This window comes from Echinops telfairi, unplaced genomic scaffold, assembly GCF_000313985.2.
Source record: "Echinops telfairi isolate 266 unplaced genomic scaffold, ASM31398v2 ScPeMD7_2;HRSCAF=8, whole genome shotgun sequence".
Taxonomy (NCBI): Eukaryota; Metazoa; Chordata; class Mammalia; order Afrosoricida; family Tenrecidae; genus Echinops; species Echinops telfairi.
In genome coordinates, this window is record NW_022103898.1 from 7,885,507 (window position 1) to 7,912,738 (window position 27,232).

General features: G+C 52.0%; 1 protein-coding gene across 2 annotated transcripts; it reads left to right on the forward strand.

Annotated features, from left to right (window-relative positions):
- The first annotated feature begins 1,546 nt into the window (after positions 1-1,546).
- EIF3L (eukaryotic translation initiation factor 3 subunit L) lies at positions 1,547-26,885 on the forward strand. Of its 2 annotated transcripts, XM_004700244.3 has the most exons (13): positions 1,547-1,637; positions 2,135-2,183; positions 4,681-4,891; positions 7,778-7,857; positions 9,573-9,634; positions 12,231-12,300; positions 12,562-12,635; positions 16,883-17,054; positions 18,610-18,764; positions 20,416-20,586; positions 21,346-21,843; positions 25,955-26,035; positions 26,709-26,885. In XM_004700244.3, the coding sequence occupies exons 1-13, from the start codon at positions 1,605-1,607 to the stop codon at positions 26,745-26,747; spliced, it is 1,695 nt and encodes a 564-aa protein (XP_004700301.1). In that variant the 5' UTR covers positions 1,547-1,604; the 3' UTR covers positions 26,748-26,885. The 2 variants fall into 2 exon arrangements, with proteins under 2 accessions (XP_004700301.1, XP_045146447.1); XM_045290512.1 differs by lacking the exons at positions 1,547-1,637; positions 2,135-2,183; positions 7,778-7,857 and having other exon boundaries at positions 4,813-4,891.
- The last annotated feature ends 347 nt before the right edge of the window (positions 26,886-27,232 follow it).

The window sequence follows — 27,232 nt, forward strand, 5'->3', positions numbered from 1 at the left end:
AGAGACGCCTTGAGTTAGGGATGAGGTTTATAAAGCCAATGGAAACCATGTGGTGGTTTTATACCTCTATTTGTTCAAGGATTGTAGTTTAGCCACCTGCCCCACCAAGCATTGGTCAGGGTGCCAGTATAATTTCCTATGTGACCAGTTGCTCTCATCTCATCGTCTTGGGGCCCCTGCGTTTGCCTACCTTACTCACTTTGCCTTCCCAGCTTTTCCCACGCAGGCGCACTTATTAGGACTTTTGCACTCACAGTTATGGACAACTAGATTCTAGAAGACAACCTTCTCAGGTATCTAGCCCCTTCAAATGTTACTCTGATGCCATCGATTCTAGAGCATCCCATTTAGAATTGCAACGCCCTTTTCCCGGCTTGACCCTTCAAAGGAGGGTTCTTGCCTTCTACTGACCAAGAAAGATCAGGAGAGGCAGAGTTTCCGCACAAGCCCACCACATGATGGGAGAAGAAGCCCGCTGGGGGAGATGAGGAGGGCCTAAGCAATGCCCACCTAAGATCCAGGGGTCAGGATTTTGAGTCCTGCAAGGCACAGCAGGGAGGGTATACCCATTCCTTAAAATAGGCCGGGTGGGGGTGGGGGCGTCTGGCGTTTCCTTGGAATATGTTACTAGGGTGTGCAAGGAATTGTTTTCCACGACAGATGCTGTTCACAAGGGGTTCTGGCATAGGGGGCCACACTTGTTATGGAATGCCACACTTGTGCAGCCCCCTTTGGGGGGTGGACAGTCCCCCACTCCCGCCTCTGCATGGTGAGCTCCTGGGCTCCTACAAAGCAACCTTAGCGATGTGAGGGGCAGTTTGTTCCAGGATCTGGGTTCTCCACTCTGGTGTGGCTCTTTGCTTTGGTTGTCTGCAAGTCCTGCCTGACTGCCAGTCTTTTCACAAATGATTTGAGCTGATTTAATGCAGGGGCTCCAAGGGGGTGCTGGGGGTCCTTCAGATGATTTAGTAAGGGGGTCCTGGGCTGCGTCCTGTCTCACGCTAGAACAAGAAATCACGGACCAAATTATGTGAGAAATCAGAAAAGCAGAAAACTGCATTCTGTGCAAAACCACAAACATTTCAAAATCCTGAAAAGGAACATTCACCCTGCCTTCTCACTGCATGGCAGCCACGGCTCAACTCTTAACCTAGTTCGTCGAATCTTCTGAAGCCAGAACGTCTGAGACATTGCCCACCGTGGGCAACCCATCTACCTCTAAACACGCAGAGTCGCATCCTCTACATCCGGGCTTGGCAACTCCCTAGGGAGTTTGCAATTATTTTTTTTTTGGTGCGGCATAACTCTGGATTCCCTTACGTCGCGATCCTTTATCTACCTCTAATTCGTTCACGTCTTTATTTATGGACTTATGCAACACAGAAAAATTATTCTCCTTCCAAGGCCCCTATTTGAAAAAGGAAGACAAGAAGGCGTTCTGGTTCACGTTCGCCCTTCCCAACGTGGCGGTCTCCGATGGCCCGCCCCTTCGAAAGGACTTCCGGTTTCCCGCCGGGCTGAGCGGGAAAGAACTTCCGGTGTCACCACGCAGCCGCAGACCGCCTCTTCCGCCCTCTCCGGCGGGGTTCCCGAGCGCCGCAGCCATGTCGTATCCCGCGGATGACTACGAGTCTGAGGTATCGTGGCCCCGAGCGCGTGGTGGGGTCTGCGGCGCGGCAGGGAGCGCCCCTGTGGGTGCTGCGCCCGGGGGTGGCGGCGGGCCTTTCCGGGAGCCCCCGCGGCCCTCCGAGGCCACAGCTCCGGGCTCCTCACCCTCCTTGGCCGCCCGCGCGCTCCGGGAGCCGGTGCCCTCGCCCCGCCGGAGCTGGCCAGGCCCTGTTCCGATCCGGTTCCACGTGGCTGGAATCGAACGCCCCTGATCGATCTGGGGGTCCGTCTTGTTAACCCCCTGCTGCGTCTCCCCCAGCCCCTTAATAGCCCCCTCCCTTATCGCCCCGTGATAGCGACCGTGCGACTTCTGGGCCGTTTTCTCGCAGAAGCGTGGGCTCTTCCGGGGCACAGACTGCGTTTTATTAACCTTCGTCCCCCGAGTCCCCTCGCTGGTCCATCCCAGGGCCGGGCGCTGTCCCCTCACGGATTGGTGACCGTCCTGCCCCTGTCTTTGTCTTCCTAGGCTGCTTACGACCCCTATGCTTACCCGGGCGACTATGACATGCACACAGGTGAGACCCCCCCCCCCCCGGCCCCCGCGTTTGCGTGGCTCAGCTGGGTCCGACGGGTTCACGGCTGGGAATGGTTCAAACAGATGCTCCCTGGGCCAGGTTAGAGCCGGTCATTAGCACGCAGGCGGCGGGCTCGTGTGGCGCTCATAAAAGAGGCCCCGGGGGTGATTCACGCCCTTCTCCGAAGAAGAGAGGGATCCCTGATGGGGCTGGCTGTCCGTTTCGCAGTTTAACTCCCTGGCTGAAGAGGGAAATCTTGACGGGGAAATTTAAGTGATGCGAACCGCTCCCAGATGAAGCTTGGTGGTGGAGGTGGGAAGCTGTGAGGTTTTCTGAAATGTTGGGGGTGACCTGGCTAGCCATGGATTCTTGTGGGGTGCTTTATTGAAAACCCCCCACTGTCATCGATTCCATTTCTGATCCTCATAGCGGCGATCCTCTGTAGGGTTTCCAAGACTGTAAATCGTTATGGGAGGAAACTGCTTCCCCTTACTCCCCTGGAGCCACTGGTGGGTTAGCACTGCTTAGTCTGCTGCGTCACTGGGGGTGCCATTTAATTCTTACATCATCTCTGAGGGATGTGCGTTACCATTTCCATTTTACAGAGGAGGACATTGAGCACAGAAAGGTTTAGTGACATACACCTAAGGTAGTGGCTGTCACAGTGCCTGCGGTCTCCGTCCATCCCGCTCCGACACATACACAATTGTTCGGCAGCCTTACGGTACTTACCACCCGTGGGAGCAAGACAGACCAGGTTCTTGACCTCATAGACTTCAGGTCTTAGTGGGACAAACACGTAATCAGGAAATAAGTAATTTTAATTTTCGGTAGCGATAAGTATATTGAGTGAGTAGCATAGCAAGGACATTTAGGTTGAATCAGAAAACTCACTGCCATCAAGTTGGTGCCAGCTCGCACTTACCCATAGGAGTTACCCTATAGAACTGCCCCTTTGTGCTCCTGAGACAGTAAATCTTTATGTGAGTAGGCAGCCTCATCTTTGGCCCTTAGACTGATTTTTTTTAAAAATTAATTTGCATTAAGTTGATCCTGCATTCTGACTCATAACGCTATAGCAGTGGTTCTCAACCTTCCTAATGCCGCAACCCTTTAATACAGTTCCTCATGTTGTGGTGACCCCCCCAACCATAAAACTATTTTTATTTTTTTGCCAGCTTCTTTTATTAAAGAAGTTTAAAAGCAGCTGAAAAGAATGAGTGTCGCTTAAATACAAGATTGTGTTTGTGTGTACACATGTAGACTTTTTTTTCACATGTAGACTTTCAAGATACAATTATATATCCATATATCACATGTACATATGCACAATTATAAAGTTTCATTTTCAGTTAAATTCACTAAAAAAATTAATCTCGGAGGGAGGTTTGACCCATTGAAGCACAAGACAGTGTAAGGGCCATGAAACTATTCTGTGTGATCCTTGTCAAAGCCGATAGAACGGTACAACACCAGGAATGAACCTTAATGTAAGCTAGGGACTTTAGTTAGTAATAATGTATCCCTATTGGCTTATCCATTGTAACAAAGTAGCACACTAAAGTAAAATGTTAATAAAAAGAGAGACTATTTGCAAGAGGAATGTTGTTAATAGGGACCATCAAATTGATTCTGACTGAAAATGACCAATAACAACAGAGGGCCCCTACTCATAGAGTGGCCCCATGGGTAAGTGGGCCCTCCAGTTGGTAACATGTCCAAAGTACATGACAAGTGTCGTGCTCTCCACTTCTAAGGAATATGTACTCTAGCTGAATGTCTTCCCAAACAGATCTTCTGGCAGTACATAATGAGGCCATCAACTCTTTGGTCTTCCTTAAACATTGCCCAGCTTCCACATGCAAATGAAACCATTGAACTATAAAATTATTTTTGTTGCTACTTCATAACTGTAATTTTGCTACTGTTGTGAATCGGGAGACCTCTGTGAAAGGGTCGTTCAACCTCCAAAGGGGTTGCGACCCACAGGTTGAGAATCACTGCTCTATAGGATAGAGTAGAACGGCTGGTGTGGGTTATTGAGACTATAACTCAGTAGAAAGCCTTTCTCCTGAGGTGCAACTGGTGGTTTCGAACTGCTGAACTTGAGGCTAGCACCGCAACACGTAACCCACTATGGCACTGAGGCTCCTCAGGATGACTTAGGGAGGGCTATATGTGAGGGTTTAAAAGGTTTAACCTGATTTCAGAGACACGAAAGGCTCTGGCTGATGTCAGTCATTAACAGTCAGCTGCTAACCAGAGATGTCCAAGTACACCCACAGGCCTGGGAGGAAAAGCCTGTAACCTGCTTCCTCCAAACCAGCCATGGAAAACCCTGCAGAGTATGATCTGCTCCAACAACACTCAGGTCACTGTGAATTGGTGTCGGCTCGTTGTCTGCTTTCACATAGAATTTAGTTGGTGGTGGTGTTGCCTTCCTTTTATTGTATCACATCTATGGGGCTGAATACAATACATTTTATCCAACCTCTAGGAGATCCAAAACAGGACCTGGCTTATGAACGTCAGTATGAGCAGCAGACGTACCAGGTGATTCCGGAGGTGATCAAAAACTTCATCCAGTATTTCCACAAAACTGTCTCGGATCTGATTGACCAGAAGGTGTATGAGCTGCAGGCTAGCCGGGTCTCCAGTGATGTCATCGACCAGAAGGTGTACGAGATCCAGGACATCTATGAGAACAGGTACGCGTCACTGGTTAAATTGACCCTTTTCTGGGGGGACCTGGCCTACAAAAGGGGTGATGTGTAATCGTTTTTGTGTGGAGAGATTGCCCAAGGGGTAATATGATTCCTTGGAGATAACGGACATTGTATTTTGTTGGACTCTGTTACCTACCCCAGGAACATGTACAGGGCCAAAGATAGTAATGTCAATCATAATAGCAGTGATAGTCTGTTACTGCAATAGTATCAGTACAGACCAATCACTGTTCAGGATGCTTATATCCCGTGTGTCCTCATTTACCCTTCAGTTTACACTGTGTCCATAGGTAGGGTCTCAGCTGGGATTTAACCTGCATAGTCTGACACCAGGGCCAGATTTCTACTCTGCATGCCAGCCAGACTGGTGAGTCTTGTTACAGGGGCTCTGCCTGTGTGTCAAGGAGCCCTGGTGGCCCAGTGCCTCAGAGCTGGGCTGCTGTCGGGAGGTCAGTGAGTGGAACCCTCCAGCCCCTCCAGGGGAGGGGGATGTGTTGTTTGTTTCTGTAACGGTTGCAGCACAGCCTAGGGCATTCTACTCCATCCTTAAAGATCCCTACCAGTCCAAGTTGACACGTGGGTTGGGTGTTTTGATCTGTCCTTGCGAAACAGACATTAGCCGATCATTGAGGCCTGGCAGAGTCAGGAAAGGCTTCACCAACAAAGTAGAATCGAAGTCAGTTCTAGTCAGTAGAGAAAAGACCTATTGGATTAGTGACTGACTCGGCAGGAACTGACACCACGGTCTCTAACAGCAAAGCTGCACTCTGGACAGGAGCAGATTGCCAAGTCTCTATCAGAGCTCCTGGTGGTCTCAAGCTGCCAGCCTTTACATTAGCCGTTGAGTGCTTAACCACGACACCGCCGTGAGCTCGGTAGCAGCAGAATCAATGACTTGTTGGGTGCTTGGTGCCATTGTGTCAGTTCTGTACAACGGAACACACCCTGCTGGGGCCTGCGCTCCTCACAGCGTCGTTTGATTGTGCCCGTTGTTGCAGCCACTCTGCCTTCCTAGTTCTCACTGACCTTCTTTTCCCCCCAAGCATGACAGCCTTTTCTAGGGCCTGGTCCCCTCTGATACCATGTGCAAAGTACATGAGACGAAACCTTGCAGTCCTGGCTCCTAGGAGTATTCCGCTTGTACTTCTTCCAACACAGATTCACTGGTCCTTTTGCAGCCCCGGGGGTAGTCCGCATCCTGCACCAGCATTCTAATTCACATGCATCCGTTCTTCAGTCTTCCTGCTGTCCCCCTGGCTGCCCACCTTGCATTGTCCGGTGGTTTAATCCATGACTGTTAGTGTTGTGGTTAGGTGCTATTGAGTTGGCTCTGACCCAGAGACACTGTGTACAACAAAATGGAACACTGCCCGGTCCTGTGCCATCCTCAGAATTGTTCTGTGGGAGCCCAGTGTTGGAGCTACTGTGTCAACCATCTCATTCAGCGCCTTCCTCATTTTCGCTGACCTACTTTGTCTAGTGTGATGTGCTTTGCCAGGACCTGCTCTCTCAGGGTCACTTGTCCTGATAATGCTTTCAAGGAGCCATCGGGCTGGACTGCTTCCGTTCCAAGACAGATTTGTTGGTTCTGAGAGTTCCATCCTGCTTTCAGTATTCCTTGGCAGCACCGGGACTCCGACATGTCAATTCTCTTTCAGACGTCGGCATTCAGTGTGCAGCGTGCATGTGGGCCAGCTGACATACTACGGCACCATAGTGGTCAATAGTTTAGAGCGGCCTGTGCGCTACATTTTCTTGCTCTACCTTTAGATTTCACATAGTTTGCCGTGGAAAAAGATGGACCTACCCAGTTTACTTTAGAAAATGGTTTTTCAGTTCCTGAGTTGAATGTCACTTTCCACACTTACAGAATATTTCACTAACACGTCAAGTTCAGCTGCTTAGCTGTCTTAGTTGCAGGTGGCTGGTGGCTACTGTGGAACAGTAGGCAGGTCCAGGAGACAATTGAAGCCAAGCATGTGCTCGACCCTGCTGGGAGAGCATGTCCTGAGAAAGCTGGATGGTGCCTAGGGACGTAGGCTGCTCAGGAGTGGACAGAGGACCAGGAACCTGTCGGGGACAGGGGACACAGGCAGGAGAGTAGGACATAAATCAGAGTGAAGTGGCTGAAGAAACGGGATGGTCAGCCAGCATCCAGTACTTTCTCCTGAGCTCAAGGATGAGAAAGGAGCCAGTGAATTTGGTATCTTAGGGGGGGAACCCTGGTAATTTGCAAGGTTAGGAGCTTTTAAGTTTAGAGGATCATTGAGCGCACGAGGGAGTGGTGTGTGTGTGTGTGTGTGTGTTTGTTTTGGGGGGTGGGAGGGACACATCCATGTTTACGTGCTGAACTGAAAGTGGCTACCTGAGGACGGGCGGGGTGTGTGTGTGTGTGTGTGGAGTTGAAGTATCTGCCAAAGGGGTCGAGGGAAGGAAAATGGACAGAAATCAGGTGACGGTGGGGTGGGGAGGATTATGGGTAGCAGTGTTCCGATTAAGTGGTGCAGGTTTGTTGTGGCATCAGACTGTCTGGAAAGGAGAGCAGCCCAGTGCTCCCGGGAGTGAGGATGGCTTGGCTAACGGGTGTTACCGCTGGTAGGTCTCCTGTAGGGAACAGCAAGCAGGTAAATTTGATGGCGGTCATGGCACAGGGGTTGGAGACGATCCCGAAAGGCTTGGTCATCCTCTGCTGTGAACGCTTGTCTGAGATGCAGAGTTGGGGTTCAGAAAGCTGTGGACTTGGGAGCTCTGGGCCTAGGTCTGTTTCTGTGATACCTTCCCTGCTCTGGGTCTGTGAAATGTGAGGGTTGGCTTTCCTGGGTCATTTTTATTTTGGGGGTTCCAGAATTGTTCTGTTTTGGTTTTCAGCTGGACCAAGTTGACCGAAAGATTCTTCAAGAATACACCTTGGCCTGAGGCTGAAGCCATTGCCCCGCAGGTTGGCAACGGTAGGTGGTGGTGTGCGCGTCCGTGTGCCTGGTCCTGTGGGTTGGAAGGGGTCACATGGTTGGAGCTGTGAGTGCTGGAAGAGTTGGAACATCTTAAAGAATGAGTGAGGGTTAGAGGATTACAATCCAAGTTTTCTGGGACCTAAAGCTTGTATCAAGAATAAATAAGAGGATTAAAAAAAAAAATCTCTAAATGAAATTAGCCAGGGACATTACAGAGTTCATGTGAGAGAGAGAGAGAGAGTGTGTGTATGTGTGTGTGTCCTTGATCAATATTGCTGAATGGAGATTGAATAAAATAAGATGTCAGAGGCCCCTCATAACCTGGTGAGAGCTGAAATTGAGACCTTTGTCCAGTTTGCCTCTGTCACAATTGGGGTCATCACAATCTCCCTTCTACCTCTCTGTATCCAAGCGCATGCTTCTTTAAGACTTTTCCTTGCAGACTCTGCCCCTAGCTGAAAGGAACTTCCTTTTCTTCTGGTTGTCTCCAGCACTTTGTTCCCACCTAAAGATACTGTAATTATAATCACCTCCTATGGGAAAGGTCCTGAAGAGCAGATCTTGTCTCATTCATGAAGTCCTACAGTGCATAGTTGGATGGAATTAATGGAGCGCTGTTTTTCTGGATAGAACTCTTCACCCTGGCAGCAGGTGTTAGGAAATGCTGTATAATGATTCTGATTTTTTTAAATTAGTTGCCTTGTCTGCAATTTTACTCTTCTAGCCTAAGAATTCTAATGGGGATGTGGTACTATTGCAATGATTGTGCTTTTTAAAAAGTTATTATTATTATAGCCATTTTTTTGTAATTAGGAGCCCTGGTGATGCTGTTGGGCAAACTTGGACTGCCAACCCTTAGGCTGGTGGTTCAAATCCCCCAGCTGCTGTAGAGGAGATGGATGAGGCTGTCTGCCCCAGGAGAGACTTAGAGCCTTGGAAACCATATGACATTGGCTCGATGGACTGGGTTAGAGTTATATATGAGTAGATCCTTTTAGCATGAATGTGAAACAGTATCTCGTGATTTCAATGTGCATTTCTCTTAATGACTAAAGAGCTTTCGGCTGGTGTAGAAAGTTCGCTGAAAGGTTGGTGCTTTGAGCCCATCGGGACATGCCGAGCAGTCTGTCTCCACAAGGTCACACACAGCCAAAAACCCTATGGAGGAGCTCCACTCGGCACATCAGGAGTTGCCATGAGCTGGAATTGACTGCAATGACTGACAGTGGCTAATGATGGACAGACAGTTTGAACATCTGAAGAAACAGCTGTTCACATCCTTTGCCCATTTTAAAAATTGGATTGTCTTTTTTATTGAGTTTCAAGAGTTCTTTATATGTTATAGATCACATGCTCCCTGTTAGATTTGTTTGTGAACTGGCTTGTGTCTACACCCAATTCTGTCCTGTGTGTGTGTTTGTCCTTCCACCGCTGCCCCGCTAACGCGTTCAGACTGCGCAGTGTGCATTCTCAGCTGCATTCTTTCTGTCAGGATGGCCTTGGCCGCTGTTTGCAAGAAGGAAAAGGAGTTTGAATTGGAATGCACGAGGTGAAGGTGGAGTTGAAAGTAGGGTTTTCTTAGTGTGTGCAGTGCTGGGGCCTCAGGGTTTTGCTGTTGTTTAGTCGTGGATAGCCCCTTCGCAAGGAAGCAGACTGCCAAGATCCTGGACGATGTCTTGCAAATGACTAAATCGCCCCGCCGTCTCTTTCAGACGCTGTCTTCCTGATTTTGTACAAAGAGCTCTACTACAGGCACATCTACGCCAAAGTCAGCGTGAGTATCTGGCCATCGCTCCCGCTGTTGTCATCCGTGCTCTTGTGCACTGGGACACGGGTGCTGGTGTCGGCCAACTCAGTGCCCCAGAGTGGTTGCCGGGTTTTCTGTGCTTGCTTTAAGAGAGGACAGAGACCAGTGGAACCCAGCAAGCTGGATGTCAGTTCCAGGCAACCTGTAACCTGTACTGCATTATCTCTCTGTTCGCCCTTTTTAATGTCTCCACCCTTGACGTTCTTGGGTGGCCTGGGCACTCGTCACCATTCACCGGGTTCCTAACTGCCCTTGGGACAGGATGCTCCCCGCCCAGGGAGCCCAGTGGGGAAAGCGCTTCGTTGTGCTCGCCAGTGCATCTCCACTGAGCTTCCCTTCCTCTGAAATGTGCGTGGCACTGCTCGGGTGCCAGGCAGACACCTCATAGTGCCTCTGCACAGTTGGCAGACTGAGGCAGGAAATGGTTTGCTTGTCAGACCATGCAAGCAGCAAGTAACAAGCTCAAGGGACAAAGCTCCTTGAACCGGAGCTTTCACTGTAACTCCAGGGTTCTTTCCATCACACTAGCCCAACTTTGGGTGCTTCCTACCTTCTCTTCTTCCTTATTTCTACATTTCAGAGCGCTGAACCTCTTACAGTGCTTCCTGTACCGTTCATAGACAGCACCGCCTTGAGTGTGTTCAGCCTCAGTCTCTCCACTGTGGTCTGGATTTGTATGTCTACATCTGGTCTCTGACTTCTTGTGTTTCTCTAAGCTTGTTTTTTCGAGTTCATCTCCATAAATAGTCCCAGCAGTCCCCTAGCTCCTCAGACCGCGTTCTTGAGTTTTCGCTCCTCTGCATCCTGCCTCCCAGCAAGTCCTGTTGAGCTCCGTCGTCAGCACTTGTCTCACGTGCTCACTGTGACGCCCACCGTGGGCTCGGACACAGAGCAATGGTGAGGCCGGCCTGGGATCGGGCAGTGTTTCCTTCTCTTGTGCGTCGTGTCGCTGAGTCAGATGGAGCCTACTCCGAGGGACCTAACAACAGCAACAGCAATGCGACCACCCTGGTTTCGGCCACTGACATTTCTTTTCTGAACTATTGTGAGAGCGTTAGGCTGGTGTCCGCTTCCACTCTTGCCCACTCAAAATGTGCTCTCATCATAATGACTGGGGGTGGGGGGGGCTGCTCTGTTTGAGAGAGAAGCTCCAGCAGGTCACCCTTCTTGGAACTCGAGCTTAATCTCGAGTCTCAGCCATGTCCCTGTTTGAGCTGGCCCGGCCCCCCTGTAGGGCTCTGTTTCTGTGATTTTCCCCTTGCTCCCATGAACTTGTGGCCATACAGTGCTCTGACACGTCTGAGCACTTGCCCCTAGCTGGCGGCGTGTTTGTTCACTTTGCCCACCAGAAGGCAAACTCCGTGCAGGACACGGTCGTTGCCCTACCCATGTTACAATGTGGTCTAGAATTACATTTGATTTCTGCTGGTAACGTGTCCCTGTGTGGACACCTGGGGTGTGGGCACCTGGGGAAGGAAGCTGGTGCCAGGACCTCTCCTCATCCCTCACTGCTCATCCCCTGAGAGGACCGCTGGAGCCCAGGACCCTCTGCGACTGGTTGTAGCTGGAGACGGTCCGCTGCCTAAGCTGTGCAGGAGGCCCTGGGCCTCACCTGCCCCTGTTTAATACCCCGGGTAGTTCACTGGAGGGGCATTTCTTGATTGTAACTCCCTAAGGGGCCTGCTTTCGTCCCTGTTTTTACAGGAAGACTCACTTGCCAGAACCAAATTAGGAAGAGCTGGGACCGAGACCCCAGGGCTCTGTTCGTCCTCCTCCCGCGCGGCTGCTTTGCCCATCTTGTTCCCCCGCTCCGACACCCACAGGGCTGCGCAGCTGCTGGGAGCATAGTCTAGATCGGGGGTCTTTATAAAGGGCCGCGTAGATAGTAAGTATGTTAGGCTTCGAGGGCCATGCTGGTCTCTGTGGCAGCTGCTCAACCGGGCACTGCGGCCCCAGAGTACCTAGGCCCTGAGTGGGCATGTCACTATGTGTCCATCAAACAGGTAGTGAGCTGGATTTGACCACTGAGCCACAGGTGGTCAACCCAACCCCTTGCCTAGAATCTTGTTGGCTCCTTGAAGACTTCTGCTCTGGCGGCCCTCCCCAACCTTAGGCACCGGGTTCTACCTCTTTCCCTGCTCTTCCAATGAACCACCTTCCCCTCCCCTCGGCCTTGCCGCATCTCATGCCGAGTTCATCCCTATGGGCCAGGTGCTGTCCGTTTCCCCAGCCTTGACCATTGGGGTCTGCAGGACCCGCTGCCTGTCTGAACTGCTGCCACACTCGCCTCGGTCCTTTGAGAGTGCCCTGTCACCTACCGGGAAGGAGAAGACAGGCAGACATTGAAACCCACTGCCACCGTCCCGACCTCAGGAGGGCAGATAGTAACAGCCGGCTTTCCCGGGTTGCAGTGGGTATGGAAGCAGGCTGCACAGCTTTCTGCCACGGAGCAGCTGATGGCCTTTTGCTTCGTTACTGAGTGCTTTAATCACTGTGCCATCGGAGGAGTTCCTGGAATCAACTAAATTGCTAATCTGTTCTGATAACACTTTTTTCTTTGCAGGGGGGACCCTCCTTGGAGCAGAGGTTTGAATCCTACTACAACTACTGCAATCTTTTCAACTACATTCTTAGTAAGTGCTGGTGGCGAGGAGCGCGGCTTTGAGTGGGAGGGGCCTTGCTGTTGGGGGTCTTTTTAAGAGAGAGATGGCACAGCAGCCTGCCTGGGCTCTGCTGAATGCACAGTGTCCTTGCATCGCCTCGGACTTAACTGGGACCTGGGGTGAAGGGGGAGAAAGACTTGGCCTTCCACCCACAAGGGCAGCATTGGCTCAGTGGCAGTGGGCGTGGTTTGGTATTGGTTGGATAAAAGGCGTCCTGTCCTTCCTGCACAGATGCTGATGGCCCAGCTCCCCTGGAACTGCCCAACCAGTGGCTGTGGGACATCATCGATGAGTTCATCTACCAGGTACCTAGCTAGCTGGCGGCTCACTGGGGGAGTGGTGTGGCGAGAGTTAGTGCAGGCAGGGGGCGCTGCTTCCACTGTTTACATTGTCAGAAAGATGCATAAAGATAGCCCACCTCAGCCCACAGAGTCATGGGAACCCGTTTTCTGACTCCCCTCTCCCCACTCTTCCTGAGAAGGGGTCTGGCAGGACTAACACTAGCTCAGCCAGCTTTGGAGACAGGAGGACATGGGCTCCTGGGTGGAGATCATCACCTGGCAGCTCTGTAGCTGTGCGGCTGCAGCGTTTGAGCTTGAACCCATTTCCCCATCTGCTAAACAGAAGCATTTCCTATCTTGCTCGTGGGGTCAGGTGCGGGGAGTAAGTAGGTGGTTACCTTGGCGTGCGCTAGATGAGAATGACATTGCATATCTGCCCTGAGTGCCGATGAGCAAGTGCTCAGCCCACGCAGAGCCATCGGGGGAGAAAAGTTTACTATTTGCCAGACTTTGGGCAAATTCCCTAACCACGTGATACCTTTATTTCCTCATCTTTACATTCAAGGTGGTGGGCTACTTCTTTTTAGCATTTTAAAGATAGACCGAAGTAGAGCGGTGCAGGGAACCCCTGGTGGCTCATCTTCTCGCGTAGAGAGTTAAACCTACTTTGCCAGTCTCATCTGTGGCGCTTCTGGCTTCCCCTCCCTCCCTGGCATTTCTTCATCCTTCACACTACAAGTCCCGTCACCTGATCTGTTTGCGAATGGTTCCATCCTGGAATGCTTCCTTAACCAAGGCAATCTTTGGGCCCCAGGGAGCAGAGCGATGTGGTGAATGCCAAGTGCTGGGAGAGACTTCAGTGTCTGTCTACAGCCAAGGCCACCAACTAACCGGCCTCCTCTGTGCTCTCCGACCCCCGTGTCCTCTGTGAGCCTCTGGGGTGGGCAGTCCTGGGGACTCGGAGTAAGCCCACGAGCATCATCTGCTCGCTGAGGTTCTTCGTCCCTCTTAGGAGAAGCCTAACGATGGCCCTGGGCTCAGCGTCAGCTCATGTACAGAGCTGAAGGAAAATGCTCTCTCCTTCAACACGGGCTGTCCTGTGAGGGGCTCGGGTGCCTGCTGGGGTTCTCTCCAGCCAAGTCAACGCCACTCTGGGCCAGGGCTCTCCCTGCCCTGCCTTGTGGTTGTGCTTTGAAACTGAAGCCACGGGGCCTGCCTGCTTCTCTCTGCAGAGACCTCACTTCCCTCAATACCACAGTTGCAGCTTTCTACTGCCTGAGACACCGCTCCTGGCTGTGCGGCACACCTAGGCAGGCCTCCCTGAGGATGGGTTTCAATTTTCGATTCTGACTTATCGCCACCTGTAGGACAAGAGTAGAACTGCTCCATGGGATTTCTGAGACTGGAAATCCGGATGGACACCAATTGCCTCATTCTTCTGCAGAGCATCTGGTAGACCCCAACCGGCAGCTCTTTGGTAGCAGCTGCACGCTTTAACCCCCATGTCACCAGGGCGCTGTAGTAAATACCGAGTCCAGGAGCGTTGGCGGTTTACATGTTGGTCATGTTCTTTGTTTCGTCCTGAATTAGCCTTTTCGCATTGGTACGTGGTAGATTCGCTATTAGGGCGGGACATTCCTCTGGGTTGATTGCAGATTGGGAACTTTTTGTCATGCACTCTCCGCGGGAGATCCTGATAGAGGGGTGAAAGCAGGCTTACGCCTATAGGACCTGGAGTACCCGGTTACTAGTGGGTCTCCGAGCCTGAGGGGACCAGAGGAACCTGTTGCAGCCTTTTGACTTTGTGGCCAGATCAGTTGTGCTATTTTCCAGGCATCTGTTGAGCCAGCCCATGTAGAACCGTGTCTTACACAAATGCCTGTGGCCTGTCATGTGCGTGTGAATGTGCGTGTGTGTCTCGCGCGCTCTCTCTCACTGGGCCAGGTTCTGGATTGGTAGGCAGGTGACTCGGACTGGATTCCCATCATGGGGAACAGCTTTGTAAACTGGACCCTTCCTGGCTAAGCCCTGGCCATACCTGTGATGTAGTGGCCTGGTTCACAGCAGCGGGATCCGGAAGCCGTATGCACCTAGGTTGTGTTTGTTTGAGTCCACCTTAAGCCCTTTCCTTCTCCCCCAAGAACTACCCTTAATCTCACGGTTTTACCGTTTTTTGGTAGAGCTGTGGTGGTGCTAAGTACTAAGCCGCTAATGACAAGGTCAGCCACTTACACTTCCCAGCTGCTCTGAGGGAACAAGAGGGGCCTTTGTCCTCCTGCAAACACTGACGGCTTCGGAAACCCTGAAAAGCAGTCCTCCTGCCCGCAGCGCGCTTGTGAGTCAGAACCCGCTTGATGCCAGTCGGTGTCTTGTTTGCACTTGTGGAAGTTCACACAGCCAATTAGGAAATTAGCTTTCCATTTAAGAATTTTGTACTTTAACTGCTGTCACTGGTTACAGTTTTCATGATTTGTCCACATTCCCGTTATTTCCATTCCACTTGTTGTTTCCATTCATCTCTCTTCCTGTACTCCCTGAGCCTCTCCTCTTTGTTGGCTGGTTTGCGCCAGCCTCAGGTTGTTGGCGATTTAGGGAGCACAGTGTGCCCAAGTGATGCTGTTTATTAGAAGAAAGGGGAACCCCCCCACCGGGGTGACTTCAGTTCTAAATTGAGAGGGTATCTGAGGGCAATAATCTCTGGAGTTCCTCTAGTCTCTTAGCAGCACAGCAAGTCTGGCCTGTTTTTAGGAACTTGGGTTTTGTGTTACATGTTCTCCTGTTCTGTTTGGGACCTTCCGTCATGTCCCTGGTCAGAGCAGACAGTGGGGTTAGCTGGGCCCGTCACTTCTGGCCTCCGTCTGGATGAGGCCGTGGGCCCTGTGGGCTGTGTCTTGAGTCTTTAATTACCTTCTTTTGGTTCCAGGGGAGTTAAGGACCAATGATTGTATCAGAAACTGCTTCTGAGCTTTTAACAGTCGAGCTGCAGCTGACCAAACTAAGACAAAGAACCTGGCCTTTGTGAATTACACTGTGCTGGTTAACTGAGTCATGCCACTAGAGTCCCAACCCCTCCAGGTATCCAGTTATGTTTATATTGTATCATAATAAGCCCTGCTGGTGTAGTGGGCTCTGCGTTGGGCTGCTAACTGCAAGGTCAGCAGTTCAAAGCCACCAGCCACTCCTCAGGAGAAAGATGAAGCTTTTTGTCCCTGTAAAGAGCTACAGTCTTGGAAACCCACAGGGACAGTCCTGCCCTGTGCTGTAGGATCGCCGAGACAGAATGGATAGTGTTACTATAGGAATAGGAATTGAGTCCATGGGGTGTAGGGGTTATCTATGACTGTAACCCTTAGATAATTGTATAATTTTATATACGAATATATTTGCAGTGCTTATAAATGTGTGCCTTCCCACACACATATATGAGGGGTCTTCTAAAAATTTGTGGGAAATTTTTATTGTTTTTTAATTTCATTTTTCCATGCACTTTTGAAGTCCCCTTATAGACCTACATGTCAACTGCTGGTTATTGTAACCTTAGGGATTTTTTACTTAAATATGGAATAAATCATTGTATTAGTCTAGGTACTTTGGAGAAACAAATCCACAGCAACTCACGTATAAGAGAGAATTTTATGCAAAGAAAATGTGCATCACGAAAACATCCCAACCCAATGCTGCCCAAGCCCACAAGTCCAACATTAACCCATACCCAACACCAGTCCACAAAGTCCTTCACCTCACAAAACAGAGGCAATGATGCCGACTGCAGGAGGAAAGCTGAGTCCGTGAACGTGTAAGCATCTCAGCACTGGCAGGGGTCTCCACACGGCTGCTCCAGCACCCAGGGCTGCATCGGGATAGATCCATGCGGCTTCTCCTTGGGGATGTCTTGTAGGAAATCAATCTTGCAAGCTGAAGCGGGGAACTGCTAAGGCAGCTGCACCCGATGCAACCATCACAAAACAAGAGACCCGAGAACTAGAAAGGCGAGGCTTCACCACCCATTTATCCCTCCGCCTTTCAACCAGCCCCACATGTGATTATCGACCAGGCTGGCACAATTAACTAACTCAGTCATAAATTCTGTATTGAACAAAATTCATCACTGAATCAGCTGCCTGTCGCACACAGCTAGGTAGAGTGTGGGTCTGAGTGAAGCCGCAGGCTCAGCTCCCCTCCCTCGCCCTTGTCCAGAGTCCTCGGCAGCGCCTCCTTTTCCGAGTGTGCACGTGGCTCTCCCCACCGATGCCTCTCTCCTCCCTCTGCAGTTCCAATCGTTCAGTCAGTACCGCTGTAAGACCGCCAAGAAGTCAGAGGAGGAGATTGACTTCCTCCGGTCCAATCCCAAAATCTGGAACGTTCACAGCGTCCTCAACGTCCTGCATTCCTTGGTGGACAAGTCTAACATCAACCGGCAGCTGGAAGTGTACACCAGCGGGGGTGAGTGCCACCGGCTTCCTGGCGCGGGGCTCTGCGCCCCTTTGGTAGTTGGGGAGGAACGCTCGCTTGAGAGCTGGTGTGGGCGGCTGCTGCTGGCCAGGGTGGAGTGGGCAGAAGACAGCTCCTCTGTCCCCAGCCTCTGTGTAGAGAACCACTCCTCAGACCGAGTGACGTCAGGGGCCGCTACACTCTTAAAACATTGAGACCCACGAAGAACGTGTTTTTACAAATCTCCTTAGTGTCTGGTTTTACTAGAGGTATTTGTGTTCGTGTCTGGATCTGCACACAGTCTGTTTTAGTCTGCTTTAAAGCTTGTGGGGACAATAGGGCCACACCCTGACACTTAGTTGGTAAAAAGAGGAGTAACGTTTAATAACTGTGCTGCAACTGCAGCTGTTCTTTGATCCTCCACACCAGCTGGTTCTGTGCATGGAGACTCCTCACAGGGCAGATCTGAAGTGTCTTGAGCTCTACTTTGTGACGTGTCAGTTAGTCCGTCTGTCCACGGTTTACAGGGATGTTTTCATCCCTGCATGGTTTGTGTATTTTCATCTCTGCATGGTTTGTGATATTGTGTATTAGTCATTTGGAAAATATTGACTGCTGTGTTAGAAAGCTCTTCCAAGTATGGGTAGATCTTTTTTAAATCATTTTATTGGAGGCCTATACGGCTCTTTTCACAATCCATCCATCCATCCATCCATTCTGTCAAGCACTTCTGTACATATGTTGCCATCATTTTCAAAATATTTTCTTTCTATATAAGCCCTTGGTATCAGTTCCTCATTTTCTCCCTCCCTCATGAACCCTTGATAAATTATAAATCACTATTATCTTCATATCTTACATTGTCCGCTGTCTCCCTTCATCCACTTTCTGGTTGTTCGTTCCCCTGGGGGAGGGGGCGGGGATAGATTTTCCTATACAACAAAAACTAACATTTGTTATTTTCACTTCATCTGACAAGCGGTTAGTAACAGGTGTAAGTTTTGCAAAAGGCTCATTTTTATTTCGGAGCTCGAATATGATCTTTGGCAACAAACAGCAAAGGAACAGTCAGTTACATCCCTCGGAGCGTGCTGCTCACTTCCCTGTTTTTGAGAAAACGTCTAGATAGATAGATTCAGATAGATGCCACATCTGAATCCCCCTGCTTCCTGCGTCAGCCGCTCTGACAGTGAAAATGTTCCCTGGGAAAAGGGTGGCGAGTTCTTTTTGCCTGTGCTCCTGGAGGGGAAGCCAGTGAGTGACAACTACAACTGGTGCAGCCTGCTGTCAGCGCCTGATGTGGCCTACGTTGTCAGCGGTCCACGTGCCATTGTTTTTGCCTCATCAGGGCAAAGGGCAACGCAGTAGGAAAGGCCAGTTACCCCTCTCCTGGGGTGAGATCGGGCCTCTTGGACTGAGAGAAGCTAGCGCCCACCCTTCACGAGAGCTGCTGGGCACGCTGTGTCTCGGGCTCCTTGGAGTCAGCTCTTCTCTCTTGGTGGCACCACCACCACCCAGCCATCCTTCCCTGCCTGCTGCTAGCTGTCCGTGTCTGCCTTCCTTCCAGGTGACCCCGAGAGTGTGGCTGGGGAGTATGGACGGCACTCCCTCTACAAGATGCTCGGCTACTTCAGCCTGGTGGGACTGCTGCGCCTGCACTCGCTGTTGGGGGACTACTACCAGGCCATCAAGGTGCTGGAGAACATCGAACTGAACAAGAAGGTAAGGGCCTCTTCCCCAGCCTGGTGGGCAGAGGCAGGATGGCCATCTGCGGGCAGAAAGGGATCTGGTGGCCTGCTTTAGGGAGAGGGAAGACCCTCCTTGAGGTGGACCTCTGCATCTGGACGAGACGGGTCCTCTCTGTTCTTCCAGAACATTCGCAGCATGCTCATGTTCACTGGCCTTTGGATTCTGCTTCCAAAGCACTGGAGAGGGCAGATCTTCACTCTTCAAGAGTCTCTAGTTTTAAAGAGGAAACAAGAGATTTTGTTGTAAGACAGTGTAGGAATTTGGGATCAATTTGTGAGGAAATGTATGGGAAAATGGAAGTAAACGATAATAGATTTTTTTCTACTAGCTCTCTGGACCTCCTTGTATGACCAGCTGTTGTTCTAGCCACAGAGAGAGAAGTCACTTTGTTTTGGTGCTGTGGTAACTCCACGGGAACATTGACCATTCCGTGGCGTATGCAGCTACGTGGCTCCATGAGTAACTGCCTCCTTTGCTGTCGGTCCTGTTGACCAAGGAGTCTGTGGCAGAATTCTGGTCCAATGAGGGAAACACGGAACAGAACTTCAAATTCTCATGTGATCTAGGCTTTCTGGAACCAGGAGGGCTGGTCCTTCCCTGAGATCCTCTCTAAACTGGAAGCCAGAGCGCACCCTGGAGTTCAGCTAGCGAAGAGCCTCTGGCGGACTTGTGGGTCAGCCTGACAAACGGCAGTGGGAAAGATTAACGGGAAGGAACATTCCAAAAACGGGCGAGGGTAGTTGCACCACTTAAAGAATTCAGTCAATAGCACTGAACTGTGCACGCAGAAGTTGTTGAATCCATGTACATTCTGTGATTATCTTCAGCAACAACATTTAAGCTTCGTAAAGTGTCACTTTAGCAACACGTACAATTCAGTGGATTGCTTGTATATAGCATGTTGTTTACCTGTCACCTTTAGCCTTATCCCAAAATGGCTACCCCCCAAACAGCAGCTCAGTGTCTCCAAAGTATTTGGTCATCTTTATCCTCTCTCTCCTACCATGGTGATTAGTGATGAACTTCATCTCTGTACACTTTGCCTACTGTGGCTAAGTCATGTGAGTGGGGATCATACCGTATTTGACTGATTTCACTCGGCGTAATGTTTCAAGATGCACCGCGTTGTAGCATGTATCAGGATTTCATCTCCCCTTTGGCTGAGTCGTATTCCGATGTGTGTATGAGCCATAGGGGCCCCGGTAGTGCTGTGAGTTAGGCATTGGGCTGCTAACCTTGAGGTCAGTGGTTCAAACCTACCATTCACTCCTCAGGAAGAAGATGGCATGAAGATTTGTAACCGTAGGGTGGCTGTGAGCCAGAACCGGCTCGATGGCCCAAGGTGGCTCAGCTAGATGTTTACTTGGGTTTTGCTGGGTGTCTGCTCCTTACGAGGGTAGCTGGAAAAGCAGCGGGCCGAGAACAACCCCGCGTGAAGAGAGAATTTCAGGGTCGTCTGGTCCAGTCCTTTTCGCCATTGCTAAGAAAACAAGGCCTTCCATCTCTGAGCAGTGCTGCCTGTGCTCAGAGGGGGAAGCCGACCCCAGGCCCCAACAACGTCCAGGTCCTGCCAAGGATGCACTGGCCTCGGGGTTCAAGCTGCCTCTCCTGCCCCCTTCCACAGAGCATGTACTCCCGGGTGCCCGAGTGCCAGGTCACCACCTACTACTACGTGGGGTTTGCATACCTGATGATGCGCCGCTACCAGGACGCCATCCGGGTCTTTGCCAACATCCTCCTCTACATCCAGAGGACCAAGAGCATGTTCCAGAGAACCACGTACAAGTATGAGATGGTAAGAGGCCCAGGCAGTTTGTCCTCCCCGCCATCCAAAGCTGTCCTACTGTAGCGGTTCTGAGTCCTGAAGAGTAAGGGCAATACCCTTCCTTCCCTTTGTTCCCCAGCAGCGCTCAGTGCGACGTGTGTTCACCCAGCGTCCAGTGTCTACCAGGACGTTACATCTGTGGGTGAACAGGGGCAGGCAGCCGGCGAGTCATGTCCATGGATAGGAGGCAGCCTAAGCAAAGGCATTGACCCTGAAAGTGTGGTCATCTGGCCCCATGGGGCATCATTTTGGCTACAGTTGAGTTTTCCAAAGCGGGTGGTACCACTCCTTGGGGCCACTGGAAAAATGTCGGGGGCTGCAAAAGCATTTCTCTACATACACTTGATCCTGGATGGTGGGTTATAGGACACAAATTCTTCATGCTGGTGGGTGCATGAGGGGTGCTGAGTAATTTTGTTTCTTTCTGACAGCAGGCCAAATATATTGGGAACCCACGGGCTGGAGGGCAGAGTAGTGAGAGATGGGTGTGAATGCTGGCCTGACCTTGACTGGCTGGCATTTCATGTTCAGGGTTCTTTTCTGTGGGCAACGAACGAGGTCCTTTCCTCACAGTGACACTTGCCCTCGGTGGGGGTGGGGGTGGGCTGGAGAAACTAGACGAGACAGCTGGAGGCACCTGGAACTAGGACAAGGTCGTGGAGTGAGAAGAGGGAGGGCTGACCTCAGCAGGGCCAGGTCACGTGGCGCACACCCCTGTCGCCCCGGCAGATCAACAAGCAGAATGAGCAGATGCACGCGCTGCTGGCCATCGCCCTCACCATGTACCCCATGCGCATCGACGAGAGCGTCCACCTGCAGCTGCGCGAGAAGTACGGGGACAAGATGCTGCGCATGCAGAAGGGCGACCCGCAGGTCTACGAGGAGCTCTTCAGCTACTCCTGCCCCAAGTTCCTGTCGCCCGTGGTGCCCAACTACGACAACGTGCACCCTAACTACCACAAGGAGCCCTTCTTGCAGCAGCTGAAGGTGTTCTCGGACGAGGTGCAGCAGCAGGCCCAGCTCTCCACCATCCGCAGCTTCCTCAAGCTCTACACCACCATGCCCGTGGCCAAGCTGGCCGGCTTCCTGGACCTCACGGAGCAGGAGTTCCGCATCCAGCTGCTGGTCTTCAAGCACAAGATGAAGAACCTGGTGTGGACCAGCGGCATCTCCGCACTGGACGGCGAGTTCCAGTCCGCCTCCGAGGTGGACTTCTACATCGATAAGGTACGCTGCCACCCGGCGGGCACCTCTCTGCGGGCAGGCTCTCCCCGCCTGTGGGCCGTAGTGTGTGTGTGTGTGTGTGTGTCCCGCTCATGCCTTGCTCACACACTAGTGAGGAAAGTAGACAGGAGAGATGAACGTTACTCGGGCTAGATGTTTGTCCAGTGTGGGTGGGGGCGGTGGTTGGGCACAGACAAACTAGCGGTGGTAAATAGGGTGCCCCATGTTCAAAGATGGTGTTTGGCCGGGGGTGGGGTGTTGAGAGCGTTCAGGCAGAGGGGACCGCTATAGCCAGGGCCCTTAGCAGCAGTGAGCCGTTTGTGTGTCAGGAAGGGGGCGGCCATATTGCCCTGATGAGAAGGCAGGTCCGGGTGTTCTAAGGAGGCCGACCCACCAGCTAGGCTGGGGTACAGGGTGACAGTGCCCTTGTCTGTGTTGTGAAACCTCTTGCCCTTCTTAAGCAGTCGAGGGGAAAATGAATAAGATTGAAACCTAACGCAAAACACAGCTGGGTTCCACACCAGCCTACCAGTCTGCCCCCGCCTGGTTGATCTGTTGGCTTCCACGGGGAGGCCTGGCCCCGCTCTTTTACACAGCCTGGCTCAGTGACTGGGCCCGAGAGCAGGCTGCACCCTCAGCGCCTCCTCTGGGGAGACCGAGGAGGGTCGCGTGGTGAGAGGTGGGGGGTTCCTGCTGGGGGTGCGAGGGGCCCGGTGGAGGCAGGGAGTACCTTCTCCTCGGGTGGAGGGACCCGAACAGGCCGTTGTGAGTACGCTCCTCCCCTCCCTCGCTGCACTTTACAGATCCTCCTCAGGGCCTGGTGGGGTAGGACTGGGAGGGAGCGCTTTCTGGGGTCTTTTCCACCCAGAGCAGCTATGGAAAGGGTCAGCGTGCGAGGCTTCCCCCTCCCAAGTCTTCTTGAGGAGAGCTCTTTTTCACGCACAAACGTTGTCGGCGTGTTTGTTTGTCATAAACTGCACCCACACCCATGTGACCGAGGCCCAGCCCTGGGATGCCGTACCCCTTTGTCCCCTCGCCCACCTGCAGCCCTCAGCCCGAGTGCTATTTGTAAGGTGACGACTTGTCTTCAGAAAGTGCATGCGAGATGGAGTGGAAAGATGGGGGGCGGTTTCCCACAAGCGTTTTGGAGTGGCACAGGCCGGAGCCTTCGTGTCTGGCCGCTTTTGCTCCCCCACCTAGGTCTGAGGGAGAGGCCACCCTGTGTCGCGTGGGTGCCAGTTCCTTTCTGCCTGCTGCTCGGTGCCCCTCCTGTGGACGGACCGTGTGTCGCTTGGCTCTGCCTCTTGTGGAAAGGCCGCGTGAGGCTTTTTATAGAGTGGCTGTCAGTGGTCGGCTTGGGGCTTGGCCTTTGTAAGTACAGCCATGCTCTGTGTTTGGTCTTCGCAGAGGCTGCATCTTTAACGAATTGAAGGGTTGTGGTAACCCTGCTTGCTCAAGCAAGTCGGCCGGCGCCATTTTTCCAGTGGCCGTGGTCGCTTGTGGTCCCCACAGTGTTTCCGCCCCTAACAAACGGCAGTATGTAGAAATGTAATCCTCACAGGCCGCCATGCTGCCCGGGGAAACCAGAATGTGGTGGCCTCGTTCTCTTGCCATGTGGAATGTATTTGCACAGTCGTGTTTGCAGGGAATTCTTTCTGGAAAGGACACACAGGCTGAGGGACAAGGGGGTTTTGTTTTCTCTGTTCAAGCTGTGGACGTTTAATATCCCAGGGAGGCTTTGGAAAGGACTTCGTTGTTGGTCTGCTTTCTTTATTTTTTAAGTTCAGAACCTCAACTTTTGGAATTGTTCTCTTTATTGGAACATTCTGCCCCCCTCCCCCCCCCAACTTCACCTCCTGTTCTTGTACGCACACGTGCACACTCGCACATGCACGCACGCACGCAGACCTGTGGCCTGAAAACTTTGGTGGGTTTCATCTGTCCTAGGGTATTCTGCCCATCGCCCTTTTGGTAGAACTCCTGCTGCGTTCTCCCGTCCTGGCACTGGATTATGGGAATTCACGGATGGTGGACCTTACTCTTCTGTGCCTCGTGTCTCCTCAGTTCGGCCATGTGTACTGTCTTCTTGCCTCCTGGAAAATGTCCTGTGATGAATCGCTATCCCTGAATTCTTCTCTTTAGGACTTGTTTCTTACTTTCTGTTACTGTTTTTAACACATGGTGCCGGGTTTTCTTTTGTGCTCAGTCGTTTTTTATTGCCTGTGGTTCATTGGCTTTAAAACCCCATTGGTTGGCATCCTTTGATGCCATGGTAACTGTTCAGTCCTCCGTGGAGAAGCATGGCTTTTGCCTCCGTGAGGTAGCAGTAACCTTCATCCAGGCCTGCCGGAAACAGCTCTCAGCCTCTAGGCCGCCGCGTCACCTGCCACAGGCCTGGGCTGCTAAGTCAGCTTGTGGCCGGAACATGTGATGGGGGTGCTGTCGCTAGCTCCCTCCTCCCGCTTGGCAGCCTCTGCTTAGCGTGGGGAGAGGGTGGGCCGCTTACTTCTGGCTTACCGTTTGGGTAGGGCGTCAGTTTAAACAAGGAAGGTCCTCTCAGCCGAAGTTTTCTAGGGTCAGCAAATGGCTTTGGGGTGGGGAGGGGAAGAAAGAAAAAAAAATGCCCTTGGGGCAGAAAGCCTTCCTGCTTTGAAGACCGATTCCCGTGAGGTGTGCAGTTGAGGGTGAGTGGTATATAGTAGCAGCATTGTGTAGCCAACTCTGCTAGCTCATTCCAGAACCTTCCCAACCCTCGTTAGCAGTCGCACAGGCGCTGCACCTCCCCTGGGAACCACTGGTCTACTTCCTGTCTCCGTGGGTCTGTTTCTTCTGGAAGTTTGCACTCAGTGGACTCGTGGTTGGCTGCTTTCAGGGAGCATGCCATGTTGTCGTACCACGTGTCCGTGTGTCCTTCCACCTCGCTGAGTAATCCTCCAGTGTGCGCGTGGACCGTGCTTCTTTCATCCTTCGGTGGAAGGACATTGGCATGCTTTCAGGAATAGTGCCGTGTGCAAGTTTCCGTGTGGATGCATGTCTTTGCGTCCTGGGCGAGGCACTGCTGAACTTCACGGTGCAGGGGGTTGTGAACGCTCAGCCTGCTACAAATAGACTCACCAAACGTGGGCAGACATGTTTCAATGCCGCTTTAAATCATGCTCAGAACAATGAGACCACGCTGTCGTGTCTAGCCCATCGCTTCGCTAGCCTCTTCAGGAGCCCGGCTCGGTGCCTGGTGGGGCCGCATGACTCGCAGCAGCCCTCTTCTGCCCGGTGGTGGTTCAGTGAACCTGTGCAACCCTGGTTCTCGAGAACAAGAAGGCCGTTTGTAAAAAGCCTTTCTGGTTAGGACCTAGTTTTGCCATGGAAGCTAGTCCCAGCACTGGTTGCTTTTCACAGAAGACTCCTAGGAATTAATGTTTGGTTGTTACAAATAAACTTTTGCTGTGAGGTCGTTTTCTGATCAAATTAGTGAGGCTTTGAAGCTAGCCTCAGCTGAGCAGGATAAGGAGCAGCACCAGGGAAGAATTGCTCGTTTCCCACTGCCGCTGCTCGAGAGCCGTGATTCATGCTCATTTGTTGATTGTATGCAGTTGGGTCACATCCATCCAAAAATGTTAATTGCATGTTTTATATTTGATTGGTTCTATATTACTGGTTCAAGTTTAATTTTGGCAAAATGTGCTACATTTTTGGCTACGTATGTGGGTTCTCCCCGGTTTTCTTTTACTCCTCGACTTGAGAGGATCCTATCCAAGAAGTTCAGAAAGTTCTTGAGCTTTAATCTAGCTTGTCTCCAGGAGCCCTTTGAGCGCAGGATGTAAAGACTGGCCTCGCCTGTAAACCTGTCAACTGCATATGGTACCTCACTCCACTGTCACATCTCACGCTTGTTTTTTAAAGACTAGACAATAAAAGCACATCAACAGGGAGAAAACGCAAAGGTGGCCTCCTCAACATAGAAGTCACACTTCTATGTTGTGACTTTAAATCATGCTTAGAACAATGAGATGGGCTGTTGGTGGGTTTCCTTGGGGCCCTTCCCTCTGGAAAGCGTGCGCAGGCTTGGCAGTGGGCCAGGTCCTCCCTGCTCTCTGACCCCGCTTGCTCCCCACAGGACATGATCCACATCGCAGACACCAAGGTGGCCAGGCGCTATGGGGATTTCTTCATCAGGCAGATTCATAAATTCGAGGAGGTGAGAGGGTTTGGAACTGGGGTGGATGGGACTTGTAAGATTTCTTCCTTCTCAATTCCGGTTTCAAGAAAGCCTTGGGGTGCGGGGCGAGGGGCTGGGCCCGCTGCTGAGTCAGCTGTCTCTGGAGTATCTCTTTCCAAGATCCCCGCCTGGTGTTTCCTAATATGGGTGGATTCATGTCTGCCTCCACTCCCCTTTTGGCAGCTGCGCTCTATCTCAGACAGATTTGGCCAGGCCTGCAGGAGGACACGGAGTCCCTTTGAGCAGACTTGGTGGGCCCCCTGCCCCCCAATCTCACCCTGGGAGAGGTGGAGCTCTGGGTGTGGGGCTCCTTCACGGAGCCACTGCAGCCTGGCACTCTGGGTCCTCCAGCAGAGGGCGCTGCTGTGCAGTGCCCCCTGTCCCAGGCTCCCCCGCCCCCTACCCCACTTGCTCTCCAGGGTTGCCCCCTAACCTTTGGTGAGCTGTTCTCGAACCAGAGACACCTGTCCTGGAAAACAATGTGGGCCGGGTGATGGGAGACAGGGCCGAAGAGCAATGTGCCTGAAGTGGGTGAGGCTCAAAGCATGACAGGGCAATGTCCCGATCCCGAGGCTCCTTCCCTGTGTCTGCGCACCTGTGGGGAGGGACCTGGGACAACCGCATCGCTGACCTGGCTTTCTCCCTCTCCTAGCTCAATCGCACCCTGAAAAAGATGGGACAGAGGCCTTGAGTGAGGACACGGGCAGGTCACTGGTGTGGGGTCTCGGACAGCTCCTCCCCGACAGCCATCAGCCGAGCTGGGATTCATTGTCATTGCAGACTGAGATGTGGTGTCAGTTGCTCTCAGTAAAGGATTTCTTTTATTGAACCAGCTCTGCTGTCTCATTGCTGGGGAGTCTGGAGGGGGCCCACTGCAGAGTTCTCCCAGGTGTGGGCGAGCTCCTGGGGCACCAGCAGCAGCAGACAGGTGTGATTGTTCCAGAACCTTCGTCAAGATGCCACTCCCTGGGCCGCCCCAGGAGCCAGTGTGACTCCGCCTGCCTTGCATCATCCGAGGGCATGTCAGTGGGGAAGGAATGGTGCTGAACCTCTCCTGCCAGGAGCTCTGGGCCAAGGGGTGGCCATCTGGTCTTAACCCTGGCTCTTTCTGTGTTCCTGTGGGGATGGGGTGACTTGATCAAGGTCACAGGGCAATAGGGAAGCTGCGGTGCTGCC